This window comes from Maylandia zebra, linkage group LG22 (assembly GCF_041146795.1).
Source record: "Maylandia zebra isolate NMK-2024a linkage group LG22, Mzebra_GT3a, whole genome shotgun sequence".
Lineage (NCBI taxonomy): Eukaryota > Metazoa > Chordata > Actinopteri > Cichliformes > Cichlidae > Maylandia > Maylandia zebra.
Genome location: NC_135187.1, coordinates 8,215,424 through 8,231,686, shown reverse-complemented (window position 1 = coordinate 8,231,686; position 16,263 = coordinate 8,215,424). Strand labels below are relative to the sequence as shown.

General features: G+C 37.9%; 1 protein-coding gene across 6 annotated transcripts; it reads right to left on the bottom strand.

Annotated features, from left to right (window-relative positions):
- Nucleotides 1-6,091: 6,091 nt before the first annotated feature.
- On the bottom strand, nt 6,092-14,329 carry LOC143414488 (CD209 antigen-like protein A). Of its 6 annotated transcripts, none has more exons than XM_076878942.1 (9): nt 14,220-14,329; nt 10,594-10,668; nt 8,875-8,992; nt 8,697-8,771; nt 8,183-8,293; nt 7,149-7,226; nt 6,787-6,938; nt 6,561-6,685; nt 6,092-6,340 (listed from the first exon to the last, which is right to left on the bottom strand). In XM_076878942.1, exons 4-9 carry the CDS (start codon nt 8,725-8,727, stop codon nt 6,181-6,183), a joined length of 657 nt encoding a protein of 218 aa, XP_076735057.1. In that variant the 5' UTR covers nt 8,728-8,771; nt 8,875-8,992; nt 10,594-10,668; nt 14,220-14,329; the 3' UTR covers nt 6,092-6,180. The 6 variants fall into 6 exon arrangements, with proteins under 6 accessions (XP_076735057.1, XP_076735058.1, XP_076735056.1 ...); XM_076878943.1 differs by lacking the exon at nt 14,220-14,329 and adding an exon at nt 11,185-11,472 and having other exon boundaries at nt 8,697-8,797; XM_076878941.1 differs by lacking the exon at nt 14,220-14,329 and adding an exon at nt 11,185-11,472.
- Between the last annotated feature and the right edge of the window lie 1,934 nt (nt 14,330-16,263).

Sequence of the window (16,263 nt, the reverse complement as noted above, 5' to 3'; positions counted from 1 at the left end):
TAGTTTTATTTTTGAAATACGCCAATTTTTATATACTGCAGGAAAAATGAAAATAAATATTATAATGCAAATTTGCAAAAAAACAGCATATGCATCAAAATAAACTATTTCCAGCAGTGCAATATGAGTCCTAAGCATCCCAGAAACGACACAGAAAGTCAGAAAGTCAAACATAACTTTTAAAAACACCAGTATAGGCTCATAAGTTAAAAATTATGGCGCTAGCTTACGTGGTTGCAGAGCTACTGGGATTTAAAAATAGTTACGCAAAACAGAGTGTGCCCGCTCCTACCGGCTTTAAAGGGTTAACCAAAAACGTGCTTTTATTGTGGATGACAATGTTCAGAACACAAACTTAACAAAATTCAAAAAAGCACTGGATAAAAAAAGACACCAACACAGTAACATGCAACAAACAAATGCAAAATTACACAAGGTAATGAGGGAAGTGGAAACAGGAGGGAAACTAAACACAGCTGAACACAATAAAGGTGAACAGACAGGAAATCAGACCTCAATCAGGATTTTGTTCTTAAGTATTTTTATTCATCTTTAGGCATGAAAAAAAAAAAGATTTTTGAACTTTATTTTTTAAAAAACTTTTCAAAAGTGTATTTTTACATGTCCACTTAGATGGATAACATCACCTTTGGAGTGGGTGGCAGGGTACGGAGTGACACATCTGTGTCCAATGTAGTGGTGTGTGCAAGTATACCATCAATACTGACACAAATACAAGAAAACAGTTTTGAATAGCTGTTCACTGTAGTGACCACTATGCGTAATAAGTGATAATCAATCATTCAGCAAGTTCAATTCAGACCTTGGAAAAGTGTCACACAAAAACGTTTGAGTTTGGAGTTTAACTAGAGACAAAATGTTTGATACTGTATTGTATTAACCAAAAACATTTGAGCAGGCTGTAGCTGCATGCAGGAAAACAGCGTGAAGTCCGATATTTGAGAAAACAAACATCTGTCTTGTAGGTTTTCTTCATTTTTTTCCAGTTAAACTTAATCAGAACACTGAAACTATAAGTTGGCCATGATGTTTGCACACAGTACCAAGTTATTTTACTGTAAACATTCTCTTCCTCTTATTTATGGTAAATCAGATAGTTGTGTCAAATGCTGCTGCATTAACAAAACAGGAAACATGACACACTGTGTATCAGAAAACAACATGGTTGACTGAGCTAACCACACGTTAAGTTATCACATAATCTTAAATAAGCACAGAAAGAGGTAGCCCCTCCTTTCTTTTGTGTTTCATCTTTGTTGGACTAAATTTGATCAGATAGAGAACATTTTAAACTCATATGGCAAAACACTGATTGCAAAATAACTTCCTGTTGACTTTGAAAGGTTGGGAGTTCAGCTTGAATAACAACTTTGATTTCCTTTGTTTTCAGCATCACTGAGGTCATTTAAGACCTTGATGATGCTGACTTGCTGCACCCATCTGTTCCATCTCTGTCTGTCTGTTTGCTTTTTAAAAAATTCACTGATGTACATTTGTTTTTTAAAACAAATTTAATCTTATTATATAATATTTGTTTTATTAAATATCATAATATTTGAAACACCATAGAGAAGTAAACACACATAAATGCACAATTTTAGAGCTAGAGTTTAGAGTTTTTGTAGTAGAATTTTTAGACACACACAAAAACACACACTCACACACTCAAACATTACGTTACTTTTAACTGTTAGCTTTAATGTTGTGTTTATACTACGGTGCAAAGTCACTGACAGTTATTGTTTTATAGAAAGAATGCAGTACCATAAATGAGTTCTGTTGTGCTGTCATTGACCCTTGAAGCACATTGTAGCACAAGCAAGTGTTTTAATAAAGAGCTCCCCCTACCAGCTTAGGGTTGAACACCAAGCTCCCAACTCTGTGGAGCTTCTTTGCTAACGTTCCTCTACATGCCACTATATATATATATATATATATATATATATATATATATATATATATATATATATATATATATACACACACACACACACATATATATATATATATATATATATATATATATATATCTAAACAGATGAAATAGTAACTGTAAAAGTTGGTAACTTCAACTCTGGAAATGAATACACTATGAGCCATTAAAAACACAACAATATTTTTGTATATATTTGATAAGATTTAATGGAGTATGGAAGACACACACACACTGCAGGCATCAGAGGTTTGGAGTTTCACAGTTCGACTTCCTTTAACATCAGTAGTGTGCGTGTCTAGTTTTGACTGCTAGGAGTGCCTGGACCCTGTGTGGCCTTGAGGTCACCACTTTGTTGATCCTCTAAGGCAGGGGTGTCAAACTCCAGGCCTCGAGGGCCGGCGTCCTGCAGGTTTTAGATCTCACCCAAAGTCAACACACCTGAATCAAATGATTAGTTCATTAACAGGCTTCTGGAGAACTTCAAGACATGTTGAGAAGGTAATTTAGCCGTTTAAATCAGCAGTCTTGGATCAAGGACACATCTAAAACCTGCAGGACACTGGCCCTCTAGGCCTGGAGTTCGACACCTGTGCTCTTAAGGAATCTGATCCCACATGGCAGATACTGTATGTTATTGCACATGGTGAATACTGGGTGGGTGATCATACTGGCCAATGTGCAAAACCAGAATGTCCTGAAGGTGCACTATAGTATTCATTTTAGGCGAGTAAGGAGGCTGGTCTAATGGCCCGTTATTGTTTAGACAGTTGTAGGGCCATGGGAAGTTAACTAAAATACTGTTCCCGTGTATTTTCATATGTCTTATTTAATATTTGTTAGGTAAATTTTCACAGTCTTTAAACCTTGTGTTCAGTGGTGAGCCATAAATCTACAACTACCTTCTCTTTTCTGCAGATTCTGTCAGTTCTTCTCAAATGTCACAAAGGAGGCAAAATATTATATCTCACAGATATCATATCATCAATCTACAACTATCTGAAAGATTTTTCAAACATTCTTGAACATTTGAATAAAATGTCTTCTTGGAAAAAAAAGTGCCAGTACTATGGGGAAGTTTGCTACTTGCAGAGAGTGCAAGGGAACATGTTCTGTGACTGTTTGCTGAGGGTGGACTGAATGTTCAATCAACCCCCATCAAAAAATAAAATAAAATAAATAAATAATGAAAATAATAAAATAAAAATAAATAGTGGCATAGCTTATGTATCTATTAATTTCTCTTAGTAGTACACCCTTTTTTGTTTCAGCCTAACGCAACAAAAGGAGGATGGCACCACCTAGTGGCGCTATTCTGCAACTGTAATTGACAAGGAGGCATACAACTACGTTTTCTGTGATGTTATGTCAAAAACTGCATGTTCAACTGTTTAATACGACTTTTTAAGGCAGAATGAGATGGTGGGTCACTGTGGTGTCCAGTCTGGCCTCAGTCCAACACAAGAGACAAGAAGAGACCAATCTTTTCTTTTATATATTCTGTGATCATGACCTCCTGTCTTTCATAGTGAATGATTGGAAGTCAGTGGAAAAAATGGAAGTCAAATTGGAAAGATTGAAAGTCAGCCACCTCCTCTTCCTGTGTCTCCACTGCTCTTCCAGTGTCCTCTCCTTCTTATTTGAGAAGGAAACGGCGCTTTCTCACCTCTACCAGAATCTGTGGCTCCATCTGTGGCCCATTCCGGAGCATCAGAATACTGCTCTGGGGTAAGTGACAACAACTTTTCTCCTTATTATCTCCCCAAGCTGGAGAAAATGAAAAGAAAGACTGTTGATGTTTCCCAGCCTGCTAACCCAGAAACTCTCAACTCTTAAGGTCATTACATTTGCTTTGCTTGACTCACTTACAAAGACTGCTTATTATGTTCCCAAGCTCTCCACTTCTGAGGCTGTTGGAAGTGCTGCTAACCTGGTTCTGCCAGAGACTGAAACTATGTAATGGCCTACACAGAGACTTAGTTTGAGGCTCCAGCCAACCCCCGGCACTCTGAGGGCCGTGGACCAGTGCTGCCTCCTGCATCAACTGGGGGCTCAGCCGTGCCACCCCAGCCTCCTGTGTCAGCTTGTTTCCCGGTGTCTGCTGAGTTCTCAACGCTGCCACCTGCCAGCGTCTTTGTTCGAGACTATGCCTGCTCTCTTGTGCTGAGAATCAGCCACCACCAGAGCCTGCTGTGTGCCCTGCACAGCCCCACCCTGAGCCAGATTTTAGTGGGACCATATTTTTGGTCTTTTAGTACCAAACAGAATTGAAATCAATTAATCAGTGCACACTCTTGTACATGTGCATTCGAATGTGCACGTGAAACTGGTCGCATGACACCCAATGCACACAATCACCACTCTGGTTCTTCTCATCAGTGCAGGTGAAACCTTAACTTTCCATGACTGGGGAGGATGGGGTAAAAAACCTCTCAGTGGTAGCATGGTGCATTTAAACATGCCTAAATCATTTTCAGCACTTTCAAAATTTTTGTACATACATAAATCTGTATGTCTGCTGTGTATATACACACACATGGAAAAAATGGGCCCTTTAAAACTTGACTTTTAATTCCTACAGTAAAACCCATCACCCATGCTGAGAACCTATTTATTTACTTCTAGGCTGGAAATTGTAATCCACTATTATTATGTTCTTCTAAAAGCTCACTGAAAAGCCTTCATTTGATCCAGAATTGTAGTGAGAGTACTGATGAAGTAGAAAAATGTGCTTTATTTTCCATATTAGCTTAATTTCTTTCCCTTGGACTCTACAGACAGAGGACTCTGCCAGTAGTCCTTGGTTAAATCCAGAGTTGTGAAAAAAATAGCAGTGCCTAACTGGTCAATGAGCTTATTGGCCCGGGGAATGGGATAAGCATTAAATCTCATTTACCTTGCGGTAGTAGACATAGAAATGTATAGACCCATTTTTCTTCATCACAAGAACTATGGGGCTACACCACGCCCTGTGTAACTCTTTTATTACCCCCATTTTCAGCATTTTAGCCAATTCTCTCTGAACAGTTTTCTCTCTGAACAATTTCCCACAGGCACAGCCCTACAGACCCTACAGTTTAGACCAGGGGTCTCCATCTCCAGTCCTTGAGAGCTATTGTCCTGCAGCTTTTAGACGCATCCCTACTCCAACCAAGCTGAATCAAATGGTTGAATTAGCTCTTTGGAATGCCATCAAGTTTGGCAAAGGCCTGGTAACAAGCCATTCATTTGATTCAGGTGTATTGTAACAAGGATGCATCCAAAAGCTGCAGGACAGTAGCTCTCTTGAACTGGAGTTGGAGACCTCTGGTCTAGACTCTCTGTTGTACAGCCGCTGCTGACATTCTTGGGCCTGCAGCAAATTTTATTGTGACAACATCCCCAAAGTGTGTGGCTTTGCTCTCATGTCCACAAGGTATTGAGTCTCATTTTTTGCTGAGCTTAAACCTTCCTCCCAGGTTTCTTTAATTCGGTCCTACAACCCTTGCTGCTTCTGGCCAAACATTAACTCAAAGGGAGAAAATCCCATGGAGGCCTGGGGAACCTCCCGCATTGCAAACAACAGAGGGTCTAACCAGCCATCCCAATTGCGTTTGTCCTCGTGAATGAATTTATGAATCATGGACTTTAAATTCTGATTCAGCTGCTCCAACAGCCCATCCTCTGTGGTCTTCTGCCCGCTTTACCATGATATCCAGGCCAGATGGTGGCAGTGGACCCATTCCGGTGTCTGCCAGGAGCCCTTCCACAAGCACTGCCATATCCAGCAGACGAGCTTCTCACTCTGTGGGACCGGGCTGCAGCCACCTGGCCACTGTGTTGTGCAGCTGCCTGGTGTAGGCAAAGGGCAGATCCTCTGACCCCATCCAATCTCCCTGGAAATTGCGGCAGTGGTCCGCTGGGGACACCCCCAGCCGTCTTAAACACCGGCCCTTGCTGTTGCCGGGAGGTTGAAGGCCACCACCATGAAACCAACCAATTTACATTAAGTCAACCAATTCTGCATAAAAGAGTGGTCAAATATCAAACCACAATTATGACAGAAGGCTGGTGATGTTGCTCTTTTAGCACATAATACATGAATAAGAAAATCAGACACAGAATAATTATTAAAATGTATTTCATTATAAACAGTGTATATAGTATTTTTTTCATTAAACATTTCTGGATGTCTTTAAATGTTTGCAGCATATCGTCTGCTCATACTGTTGTTCCTGAACTGAAATTTAACCACACAGAATCAAAGCCGGTTTCTCACAAATACTTCTTTGTGGTACTTTGCAGGAATTATCAAACCAATACATTGGCCCCATCCCCACACAGTCGTCTCCATCGGGATCTTCTCCACTCAAATCATCTGCCTCTTGATCCTTCCAAAATGTCAACCTAAGGGATGAAGAACAAAAAGAGCAGTCACAGTAAAACGGGGTCACCCAAATGTCGCTAATAGATTGTCTGATTGTTGGATATCTTAGTGTCTTTTCCTTACACTATAAAGCACCTTTAAGGTGACTGTTATTGTGAATCTATCTATCTATCTATCTATCTATCTATCTATCTATCTGAAATGTAATATATAATATAATGTAATTGGATTGAATCAAACCTTTCGTTCAGTGGTGAGCCGTCCACCCACAACCATTTGCCCTCTTCTGCTGAGCCTGTCAGGCCGACCCAGAAAAGGTCGTCATATCCCGTCGTTTTTTGTTGAACATTTTCCCCCAAGAAACTCTAAATGAAAAAAAAAAAGATTCAATTATTTTGTAAAACTTTCTGTTCTGGGATGACGAAACATGAGGGTGAGAACATGAGCCTGCAGCAGTGTTTAATACCTGCTCCTCGCTGCTGTCTATCTTAACCAGGCCTCCTCCTTTAGTGCTACATTCAGTTTTGCTCTGATCCCAGGATGATTTTCTTGTGGAGAAATAATAGCACTTTCCTCTGTGTTGCTCCCAGCCATCTTCACATTTGTAATATGGTTCAACTTTGAAGAAATTACATCAAAGACAGGCAGGTGGAAGAAATCATGTTTATGGTTGTAAGTATGAAAATATTTCCTGCTTAGGATGTTGTGAAAAAAAAAAAACAATGAGCAAAGTTTAATAATACTAATATTTTGTGTTGTGTGATTAAATTCCAGAGGTCACAAACAAACAAAGGTTTAGTACAATAAGCAGGAGTCTCATATTCTTACCTGTGACATCAGTTTTTACAGTTACCTGCTTCAGTTCAAGGTTTCTGAGCATTTCCCTGGTTTTCAAAAGCTCAAACACTTATAAAAAAATACAAAAAAGAAAAAATGCAAATCAGTCAGTAACATTTTTGGTTTCATTTGCATTTAAGTTGCAGAGTCTATAGCCAAGGAGAAGATCTTTGTTACTAGAACTTCTCTTATGTCAGTAAATTTGTCCCAATTTTGATCACATTTGAGGAGGTTTTGGTAGCATGCAGGTAAAAAATATATCTATATAAACAGAGAGTAGAGTAACATGGCTACTGAACTGAACGCACAGCACAACCATTTAAAAACTGTTTCATGAACTGTATAGTAAAATGATGATTATTTCTAATTAAATATAGTTGTTATATATATGTAGTATACTGAAAAGTCATATATTTAATTTGTTTAAAAACAAATGTCAGATATTCTTCTTCCACTGACGGTGACAGCACACTAAGACTCATAAAGAAGAATATCTGAGCTGCAGTTTAATTATGATTTTTAATTTATAGGTTACAAATAAAAATAATCAATTACATATATTTAACATATGAATTACAAAAAAACCCATTGTGTTAAAATGCATAGTTCCACCTCAGAGTAAAACACATTTATGAATGACTTTCCCATACATCCAATTTATTAATGATGTTATAACTCAAAATTATGTAATGTTATGGATTTATTAACCTTAAATAAATAAACAATTAACTGTAATAAAGTGCACGTGTTGGTTAAGATGCAGGTGATTAAGCAGGTGATTGTATAGCTCGCTGGACTTTAACAGCTAAATTACTGTTAAAATTTATTTTCTTTTCAATTAAAATTCTGGAAAATTTGTCCTGAAGCCTGGATTTTAAAATAAAAGGATTAAATATGATGCAGATTAATTAAAAAGTCATAAGTTAAGGTTTTCTTCACAATTTTATAGTAAACATTCTGATAATCAATTTACAGTAGATCAGACACTTATCAGTAAAGCTACATGAATAGAACTACAAACTCACAGAGATAAATTACCACGAGAGCCGATACCAGGAGAACACAGACAACCAGCACGGCCACTCTGAGCTTTAACGCATTGTTTGATTTTGCATGTTGGGAGTGAAGAGCTTCACCTGATTCAGAGGAGACAGAAAGTGAACACACAAGTACGTAAACATTTAATAAATAGTGCTAACTGTAGTGCAGTTGAGGAATGCTGTAAAGATATGTGTTTGTGTTTGTCTTGTTTAAAATGATATTTTTTTAAACAGGTGAGAATCAGAGCTGGATTAGACCAATGAGAAACATGACACAGTTTATGTTACATAACAATATGGTTGACTTTCTTATTCTTTTTCTTCATAAATGAGGTTTTTATATTTTTCTGTGATAAAACCCAGAATACAGACTTAAGATATTTCACCTAAAAGAGTATTGTTTAATTTCAGAACACGTTGTTCTATGAAAACAGCATTGTTCATAAAAAGTGTAGATTTTCTCCTCCCTGTTGATTTACCACCCCATTAATGTTCTTACCTTCTATGTATTTCTGTGGACGGCTCATCATGCTGAGGCTTCAAGCTCCCGACTTCAGAGTTAGTCCACCTGTGTCTGAATCACAATAACAAAACAGCAAACTGGTGCTAATCATTTAATCAATTCCTTCAATATCTATAGAAAATTAAGCATCAAGCTTCACCTCTGCGACCCTCACCTCAGGCTTTTCAAAAAGAAATGAAGCACAACACCTTTCACAGCTCTCTGTTAAAAAAAACAAACTTCCTGGTGACTTTAAAGGATGGGGAGGAGGGTCTATCTACAGCGCAGCTCATCTATTTCAAGACAAATTCAAAATTGTATCAGTGGTATTCAGCCATCTTTTATTTTTCTATAAAGAAAGAAAAAAACTGAAACACAAAACAAAGCTGTTGGTCAGTCTTGACTAACTCTGTAAAATCACTGTTGGTTCTCATCAACTTTGTTACCTGTGATCTCATCATTAACCCCTGATGGTTTCATTTAATTTCACTTGAAAATATATAAAGTGAAACAGGAGAGTAGTTTCTGTATGTTTAACAATAAGAGTACATTTTATGGCTGTTGTTGAAAACATGTTTCTGTCTTTCTTGTTTAGCACTATACACACATTTAATATATTCCTAACATACTGTAGCGTTGTGCAGCTGCAAGGACATTAACCCTTGTGTCATACTAGGGTTGTGTTTTTCAAGTATTACAATTTTTCTCACATTATCGCATAGCAGTTTCTCACAATACCAAATGTGAGAACCACAGCCACAGGAAACAAGACCTTTTATAGATAAAGACCAAATGTGAAAATATCACCTAATCTAACAGGTGGTTCCTCCTTTTTTTTCCTTTCTTCTTTTTTGGGTTAAATATTATCACATTCACTGCTATGTCGAAAAATTGAATGTGGCTTTAAGTTTTAGGTTCAGGTGTTGTTTTATTCCTGCATTAATTTAACACCACACTGATATTCATACCTTATGTGTAGCTCTGCAGACGGCTCATCATGCAGATGTGATATCATGAAAATATTTATTCTGCAAGTATTCATGTTTTGAGCTTTAAAAAAAATGGCAGAAAAACATCCTTCTGTGGTATTTTTTGGATATTTCATGAAAGTCTAGTAGACAGTCTCTTTAAAAAAAACATTTATTTAATAAATAAATGTTTTTACTGTTTTCTAATAAATTAACTTCCTGTTAAATGTAATAGGATGAGGATTTTTCAGTAACAGTTTTATTTTCTTTCATTTAAAACGATGAAACAAATTATTTTCAGTATCACTGAGCTCACCTAAGCTATGCTAGTCCCATATTTAGTTAGTCTGATTTCATACAGACGAGATCTCAAATGCTGGTTTGCTTAAATAACTTGCTCATCTGTGCTATCTGTGTATCTTTTTGGGGGAGTTTTGAATGTTTTATTAATCTGCGTTTGTCCCTTATTTTTTTTTAAATAGATGTATGTTTTTCATTATTATTATTTTAGACATCTTTAATTTCAATAGACTCAGGGCAGGAAAAAATTATCACAGTGTTCACCATAATTTCTCAAACTGCACATCTACAGCTCACAGTTGTATCCATGACTTTTCTGGAAGTTTGCATACACAATTTACAAATATTGTTCAGAATTATTTTATTTATTTTTATTAAGCAGTTTTGGAAGGAAGGTTTAAATGCACTACTCAACTTATTTTACAGTTTGAACTGACTTTTAGACACATACAGATTTATGATGTCCAATCACTGCTGATTTACCACAAATACTTCCTTTTTCAGACTTTATAATTTTGCAAAAAGCATTTTTTTCAGACTGTGGGGTTGAAGTGACTACTCAAATCTGAATGAAGCTCCCTCTTCTTCAGGTTCCTGTTGATTTATCACCACATTAATGTTCGTACCTTGTATGAAGCTCTGTGGATGGCTCATATTGCAGAAGCTTCAATATCCTGACTTCGAAGGTAATCCAGATGTTTCTGCACCACAAAACATTTATTCTGTAAACATTCATGTTTAAATTACGCTTTGACAAACAGCAGAAAAAATATCTTTGCATTATTTAAAAGAGATTCCTCAAAAGTCTTCATCATCACTTCATTTTAAATAGCAGTCTTATTTTTTATTTTATTTAACATTTGCTGCCAAACTGCTGTGAAAGCTCAAGGCATGAGCTCCACTAGACCCCTGAAATTTTGCTGTGGTCTCTGTCACCAAGATGGTAACAACAGCTAAATTGGGAGGCGGAGCCTCCATGCATTGGACTTAATGGTCCAGCACATCCAACAAATGCTTGATTAAATTGAGATCTGGGGAATTCGGAGGCCACGTCCACCTCAAATTCATTTTTGTGCTTTTAAAATCTTTGCTGAACTATTTTGGCTTTATATCAGGGCACATTATCCTGTAGAAAGAAGTCACAGAAGTTTCATTAAAGAGTGTACATGGTCTGCAGCTGTACTTAGGTAGGTGGTATGTGTCACAGTAACACCCACATGGATGGCGGGAGCCACGGTGTCCCAGTAGATCAAAGCATCACACTGCCTCTGCTGGTTTGCATTCTTCCCATAGTGAATCCTGGTGCCACATGTTTCCCAGGTAAGCGATGCACTTGATGTAAAAGAAAATGTGGTTCATCATTCACCTTTTTCCAGTGCTCTGTGGTCCAGTTTTGAAGCTCACATACCCATTGTTGGTGCTTTAAGTGGAAAGCGATCAGCATGGGTACCCTGACTGGTCTGTGACTATCCAGATCCAAACAAAACAAACTGCAATGCACTCTGTATTCTGACACCTTAGTATCGGAACCAGCATGCAACCTACAAGAGCTGCAGTTTGGAGATGTAGTCATCTAGCCATCTTGCCCATTTTTCCTGCTTCTAAATGCATTTTGTCATGTGTCAGTTGACCACCTGTCTGGTCATAACATTATGCCTGATCAGTGCACATTCCCTTTAAACATGGACACAACATCCTTCAACATATTTATCCTCGTTTGACGTATGTATCCTCGTGAGCCAAATGGTCGACTTACTCACATGAAACAAAAACTGAGTATCTTCCTTCTTCCTGGGCACACTGGTCTCTGCATAAAGGTCTCAACAGGAAAAACACAATCAACAAAAACCCTGATCCTCCCACACAGAACCTTAAGTTTTAAAACATGCATGACAGAATAGTTTCCCTGATTGCAAAAAACAAGAGAATACACCCTCATCCCATTCCGTACCAGTTCTAAAGCAGTAGGTATGCCACATTGTCTTAAGAGTTTGGTGGAAGTACTCTAGTGCCTCCGGGCTTTCTGCATGATATGCACTAAAGACTTGATGCTTCACAGCCAGGAGCTTCAGTATCTAATCAAATACTTCAGACATAAAGTCAGTACCTTGGTCTGTTTGAGTAATCTTGGGCAAACCAAAAGTGGGACCAAATGTTTACTATTATATATAGAAAGATTGTTACTGTAATCTATTGTTTTTTTTTTCTAGGAAACATGGAATGTGGGATGAATCTTCATACAAGGAGACCACTTAAATGAACAGCTGCAGGATTGTCAATTTTCCCAATGTCATTTGTGCCAATGAATCTTTGACCTAGTTTCATAGAAAGAAATTTCCAAACTTTCTGACCCAAACTATTCTGTGAGGCCGGAGACTTCAGCTGATCAGCCAAACTCCAATTCTTCTCAGATGTTTGGAGATGTTTGGTTTGTCTACAAAAATGGCAGCAACGTCAGACATGATGCTGGATGGAGATACAGCCACTTCTCTTTCTATTACAGGGGATAATGCTGGTTGATAATCCAGAAAGGCCTCAAAGGATGGTAGTCTGGTTGCGGATGAAGTGAGTGTTTTGTGTGCATACTTTATCCATGGGAGCGGTGAACTTCAGGAAGCAGGATTAGTGGAAACAACGCAGCAGAAAGCACCTCAAGTTTTTGATTGACCTTCTGAGTTTGACCCTTAGACTCTGAGTGAAATGCAAAAGCCAGACTGACTTTTCCTTCCAAAGCCCCAAGAAAAACCTTATTTGCAATATAAACTGGGGTCGAAGACTGGAGTCTATGTCTAAAGGAATATCATGGAGCTAGAAAACACGTTTAATCATTAGTAGCGCTGTAACGACTAGTCAAATAATTTGAATAATTATTCCTTTAAAGCACGGCAAATGTGTTAAACGCTGTAAACACGAGTGCTTCATCCACATTTGCGACTAAAAACAGACGTGCAATGCAAACGTGTGAATAAAAAGTCTGACAACAACAAGCCCACACAGCCTGCACATTTAAACAGAAACACTGATAACACAACGATGATGAGTTATGGCAGTAACGATGACGCTGGCACAGCTGAACGTGGAGCCGGAGTCTGTTTACACACCGTGAAGAGCAAAGAGGCGGACCCTTACCGAGACGCTGAGCTCAGGCTGAGTGAAAGAAAACGTGTTTTTAGCGTCCAAAACAGCAGCGCTGTTCCTGTAATCAACATTTAAATCTTTACTGACAAAACCCGAGCGTGAGTCCTCCATCAAAGCGCCTGATCAACACACTCCGACGCAAAGAAAAGCGAACTTTGCAGCTGCTCCATCCACCGCCGTTTGTTTTATATAGAGAAAAATCTGCAGCAAGTCTCCCGAAGTTGTATTAAAATATGCAGGTGAACTGTTAACTGATACGAGACTGGTTAAATTATACAGCTCGCTAAAGGCTGAGGCAGCCGTCCTATTTTACATGGAAGTGATACCTGCAGCAAACAGGGGTGAGTCTAAAGGGGGGCATGGGGTGTACTAGGCCATATTAACTTCAAGGGTTTTGTAACATGTTTTGAATTGAATGTGAAATAATAAAATAATATAAAGTATTTTATTAATTAAATTGCATTAATATTTTAAAGTATAAAAATAAAAGCTTTTTTCACAAGCCAGTAAAAATGTAAATGGGCCATTAAAACTCTGAGCCACTGACCTGAAGGCTGTTAAGTTGGACACTGAATTATTATTAATATTAATTAATGTCTGCACCATTATAACATCTTTTTTTTTTTTTAGCAGCATAAAAACCTCCTATCAATATCAGAAAGCCTTCCAAGAAGACAGAGTTAGTTTAGGTTGCTTATGCATTTTATTTAATTTGACTTTGACTTTTGACTGTACTTTAGATTATTTATATATTTTTGCATTTCAGAAAATGTTTTCTTTAAAAAAAATAATTTCAGTATGGCATGTACATACAATCGAAGGGTTTAGTTTTATTTATTTATTTTTTGACAGATGTTGTATGCAGTTAAACTTTAAACACTGCAATTTCTAAAATGGAAACCAATGAGCAGTTCATTTTGAAAGACTTGTGTTTTTGCCCATTTGAATATTTATTATTGGCGCATTGGCATGACCATGGGCAGCTAGGTATACACAGTAGCTGTAACAGGCCTGCGATTGGTTGAGATTTGCTCTTACTTCTTGTGCAAACTGAGCATTCTGGATTGTGTTCCTTTATAACCTTGCCAATTGAGGATGAAAGAATGTGGCTTACTCCTGGATGGCAGGTAAAGTTGATGGTGTGGACCTAGTGGATAACTTGTGAGTGGACTGAAGACAGGACATACAGTTGGTTTGTGAAGCTGATTCTGGAATCATGTTCATTCTGCTGAGCCTGTTGAATGACATCTTCATTTTCCCAGGTCAGCTCTACAGAAATACAGGAACCAGAACGGTAAGTCATTGAATTTGCCAAAGAATATTACAGTCTAGGTTGCCTGGAATTGAGATGTTGTAGGTGACTGAAGATATGACAAATTTGGATGATTCTTCGAAAGCTAGTTGAACTGCTAGCAGATCACTATGAGTAGAATGTGCAGAATGTGCACGAGTGTAGTTTACTTTCTTCTTACAGTACGGTACTGTAAGAAGATTGCCCCCACCCCAGAGTCTGAAGCGTTGACCTTTACAACAAACTATTAATGGGGGTGAAGGCTTGGGGTGAAGGTTTTCTCCTGAAAACCTTCTTGAAACAGAAGTAAGGTGATATAGATCCTTGAAAACAATCATAGTATTGTCAAGGTAAAACAAAAACAAAAAACAACCACATTCAGGAAATTTCTGAAGACCTCATTAAATAAGGCTTAGAATACTGCAGCCACATTTGTTAGACCAAAAGATATTACCAAGTACTCAAAGTGTCCTCGTGTTTATCAAAAACGTCTTTTCACTTCTTTTTCCTCTAGTGATCTGATTTAGTCAAATACATGGTCTAAGAGTTTTATCTTTCTACTCAACAAAAAGCCAGCTATTGGGCATGGTCCTGCTGAGGATCAGAGAAAGATTAGGTGACTCACATTCAGCAGGCCCAGAGACTGAGTTAGCAGGGCTCATTGTAAGCGGTTTGACTGGAAAAACAAACTTCAACTTAGTTCTTTCTTCCGACCAACTTATATGTGGGTTGTGTCCTTCTAGCCAGGGATTTTCTAGGATCAGATTTGTGAGGTGCAGAAAAAACAAAGAACTCTGCGTACTCAGGGTGGTTTCCATAGATAATGAAATGAATTGGCTCAGTCTGATGTGTAATGGTAGCCAGCTGTTGTCTGTTTAGGGCAAAGATTGAAAGATGAGTGGTTAATAGTTTGGTGGAGATTCCCAGTTGATGAGCTAGCTTTGTTCTACACCAGAGTCAGCAAGGACTTCAGAGAGAGTGCTCTGCTTAAAGTAGATAGTTGCAGGCAGTGATCAGCGAAGAAATAACTTAGCCCTGGGAACACCAACAAGTATCCCAACCTCTACTGCAGACTGTTCTGTTTTGGCTGCACTGGAAAGCTGTCCACAGTAAATCAACACCTTAGCCTCAAACCATCTGTCTCTCTGCAAGGGATAGTTTTGCTCAGTTGAGCTACATCAACACATCTGGATTTTCTCCCAGGAAGACAGAGAGGAAGAAGCAGGGTGACTGAAAAAGCAGTGGTCGTTGTTCAGGATTTACTTTTTGTTTTCTTTTCACAAGCTCTTACCCTAAGATGACTGACAGCTTTAAATGCTAGGGAAAACAATGCAACTATAAAAGATGGTTCATCACAAGTAGATGAACCATCTGTGCACTGAGCCGGAGATCTCTGGATTGGGTGAGTTCTTTTAAAAAGAAAGTAAAAACTCATCTTTTTAAACTTTTGGCTGACTTTTTGTTTTGATGTTTTAGCATTTTTATTGTGAAGCATTTTGTAATATTTATTCTGAAAGCTCTATATGTAATTTACCTTTACTTTAATCAATGTTTCTTTAACCATAATAAGAAAAAACAAATGTTGTATAATTCTCAATCATGGTTACTTCGGGAAGCTGTGAACATGTGGGCTATACCATGTTGCATAGTTAATTTCACTCTCTATTAAAATAAAGTAAAAAAAAAAAAAGAGTAAACAACAAAGTTCTTTAAATCAGTCATTCAGCAAGAACATAAAAATGTGTAACAAATTTTTTTGACAAGATACAGCAAGCATGGCATGGTAACAACAACTGTGTGCCATCAGAGTAGATGTACTGATAATCCAAGTTTAATTCAACTTTGCAGTATATGAGTCTCCTATCCT

Excerpts from the sequence above, each read along its gene's own strand:
- LOC143414488 (XM_076878942.1), bottom strand. The coding sequence starts at position 8,727 with ATGATGAGCCGTCCACAGAAATACATAGAAG. Across the intron at positions 6,939-7,148 it reads TGTAAAAACTGATGTCACAG|TTGAACCATATTACAAATGT; the intron begins GTAAGAATATGA and ends ATTTCTTCAAAG. Across the intron at positions 6,686-6,786 it reads TAGACAGCAGCGAGGAGCAG|AGTTTCTTGGGGGAAAATGT; the intron begins GTATTAAACACT and ends TTTTTCATTTAG.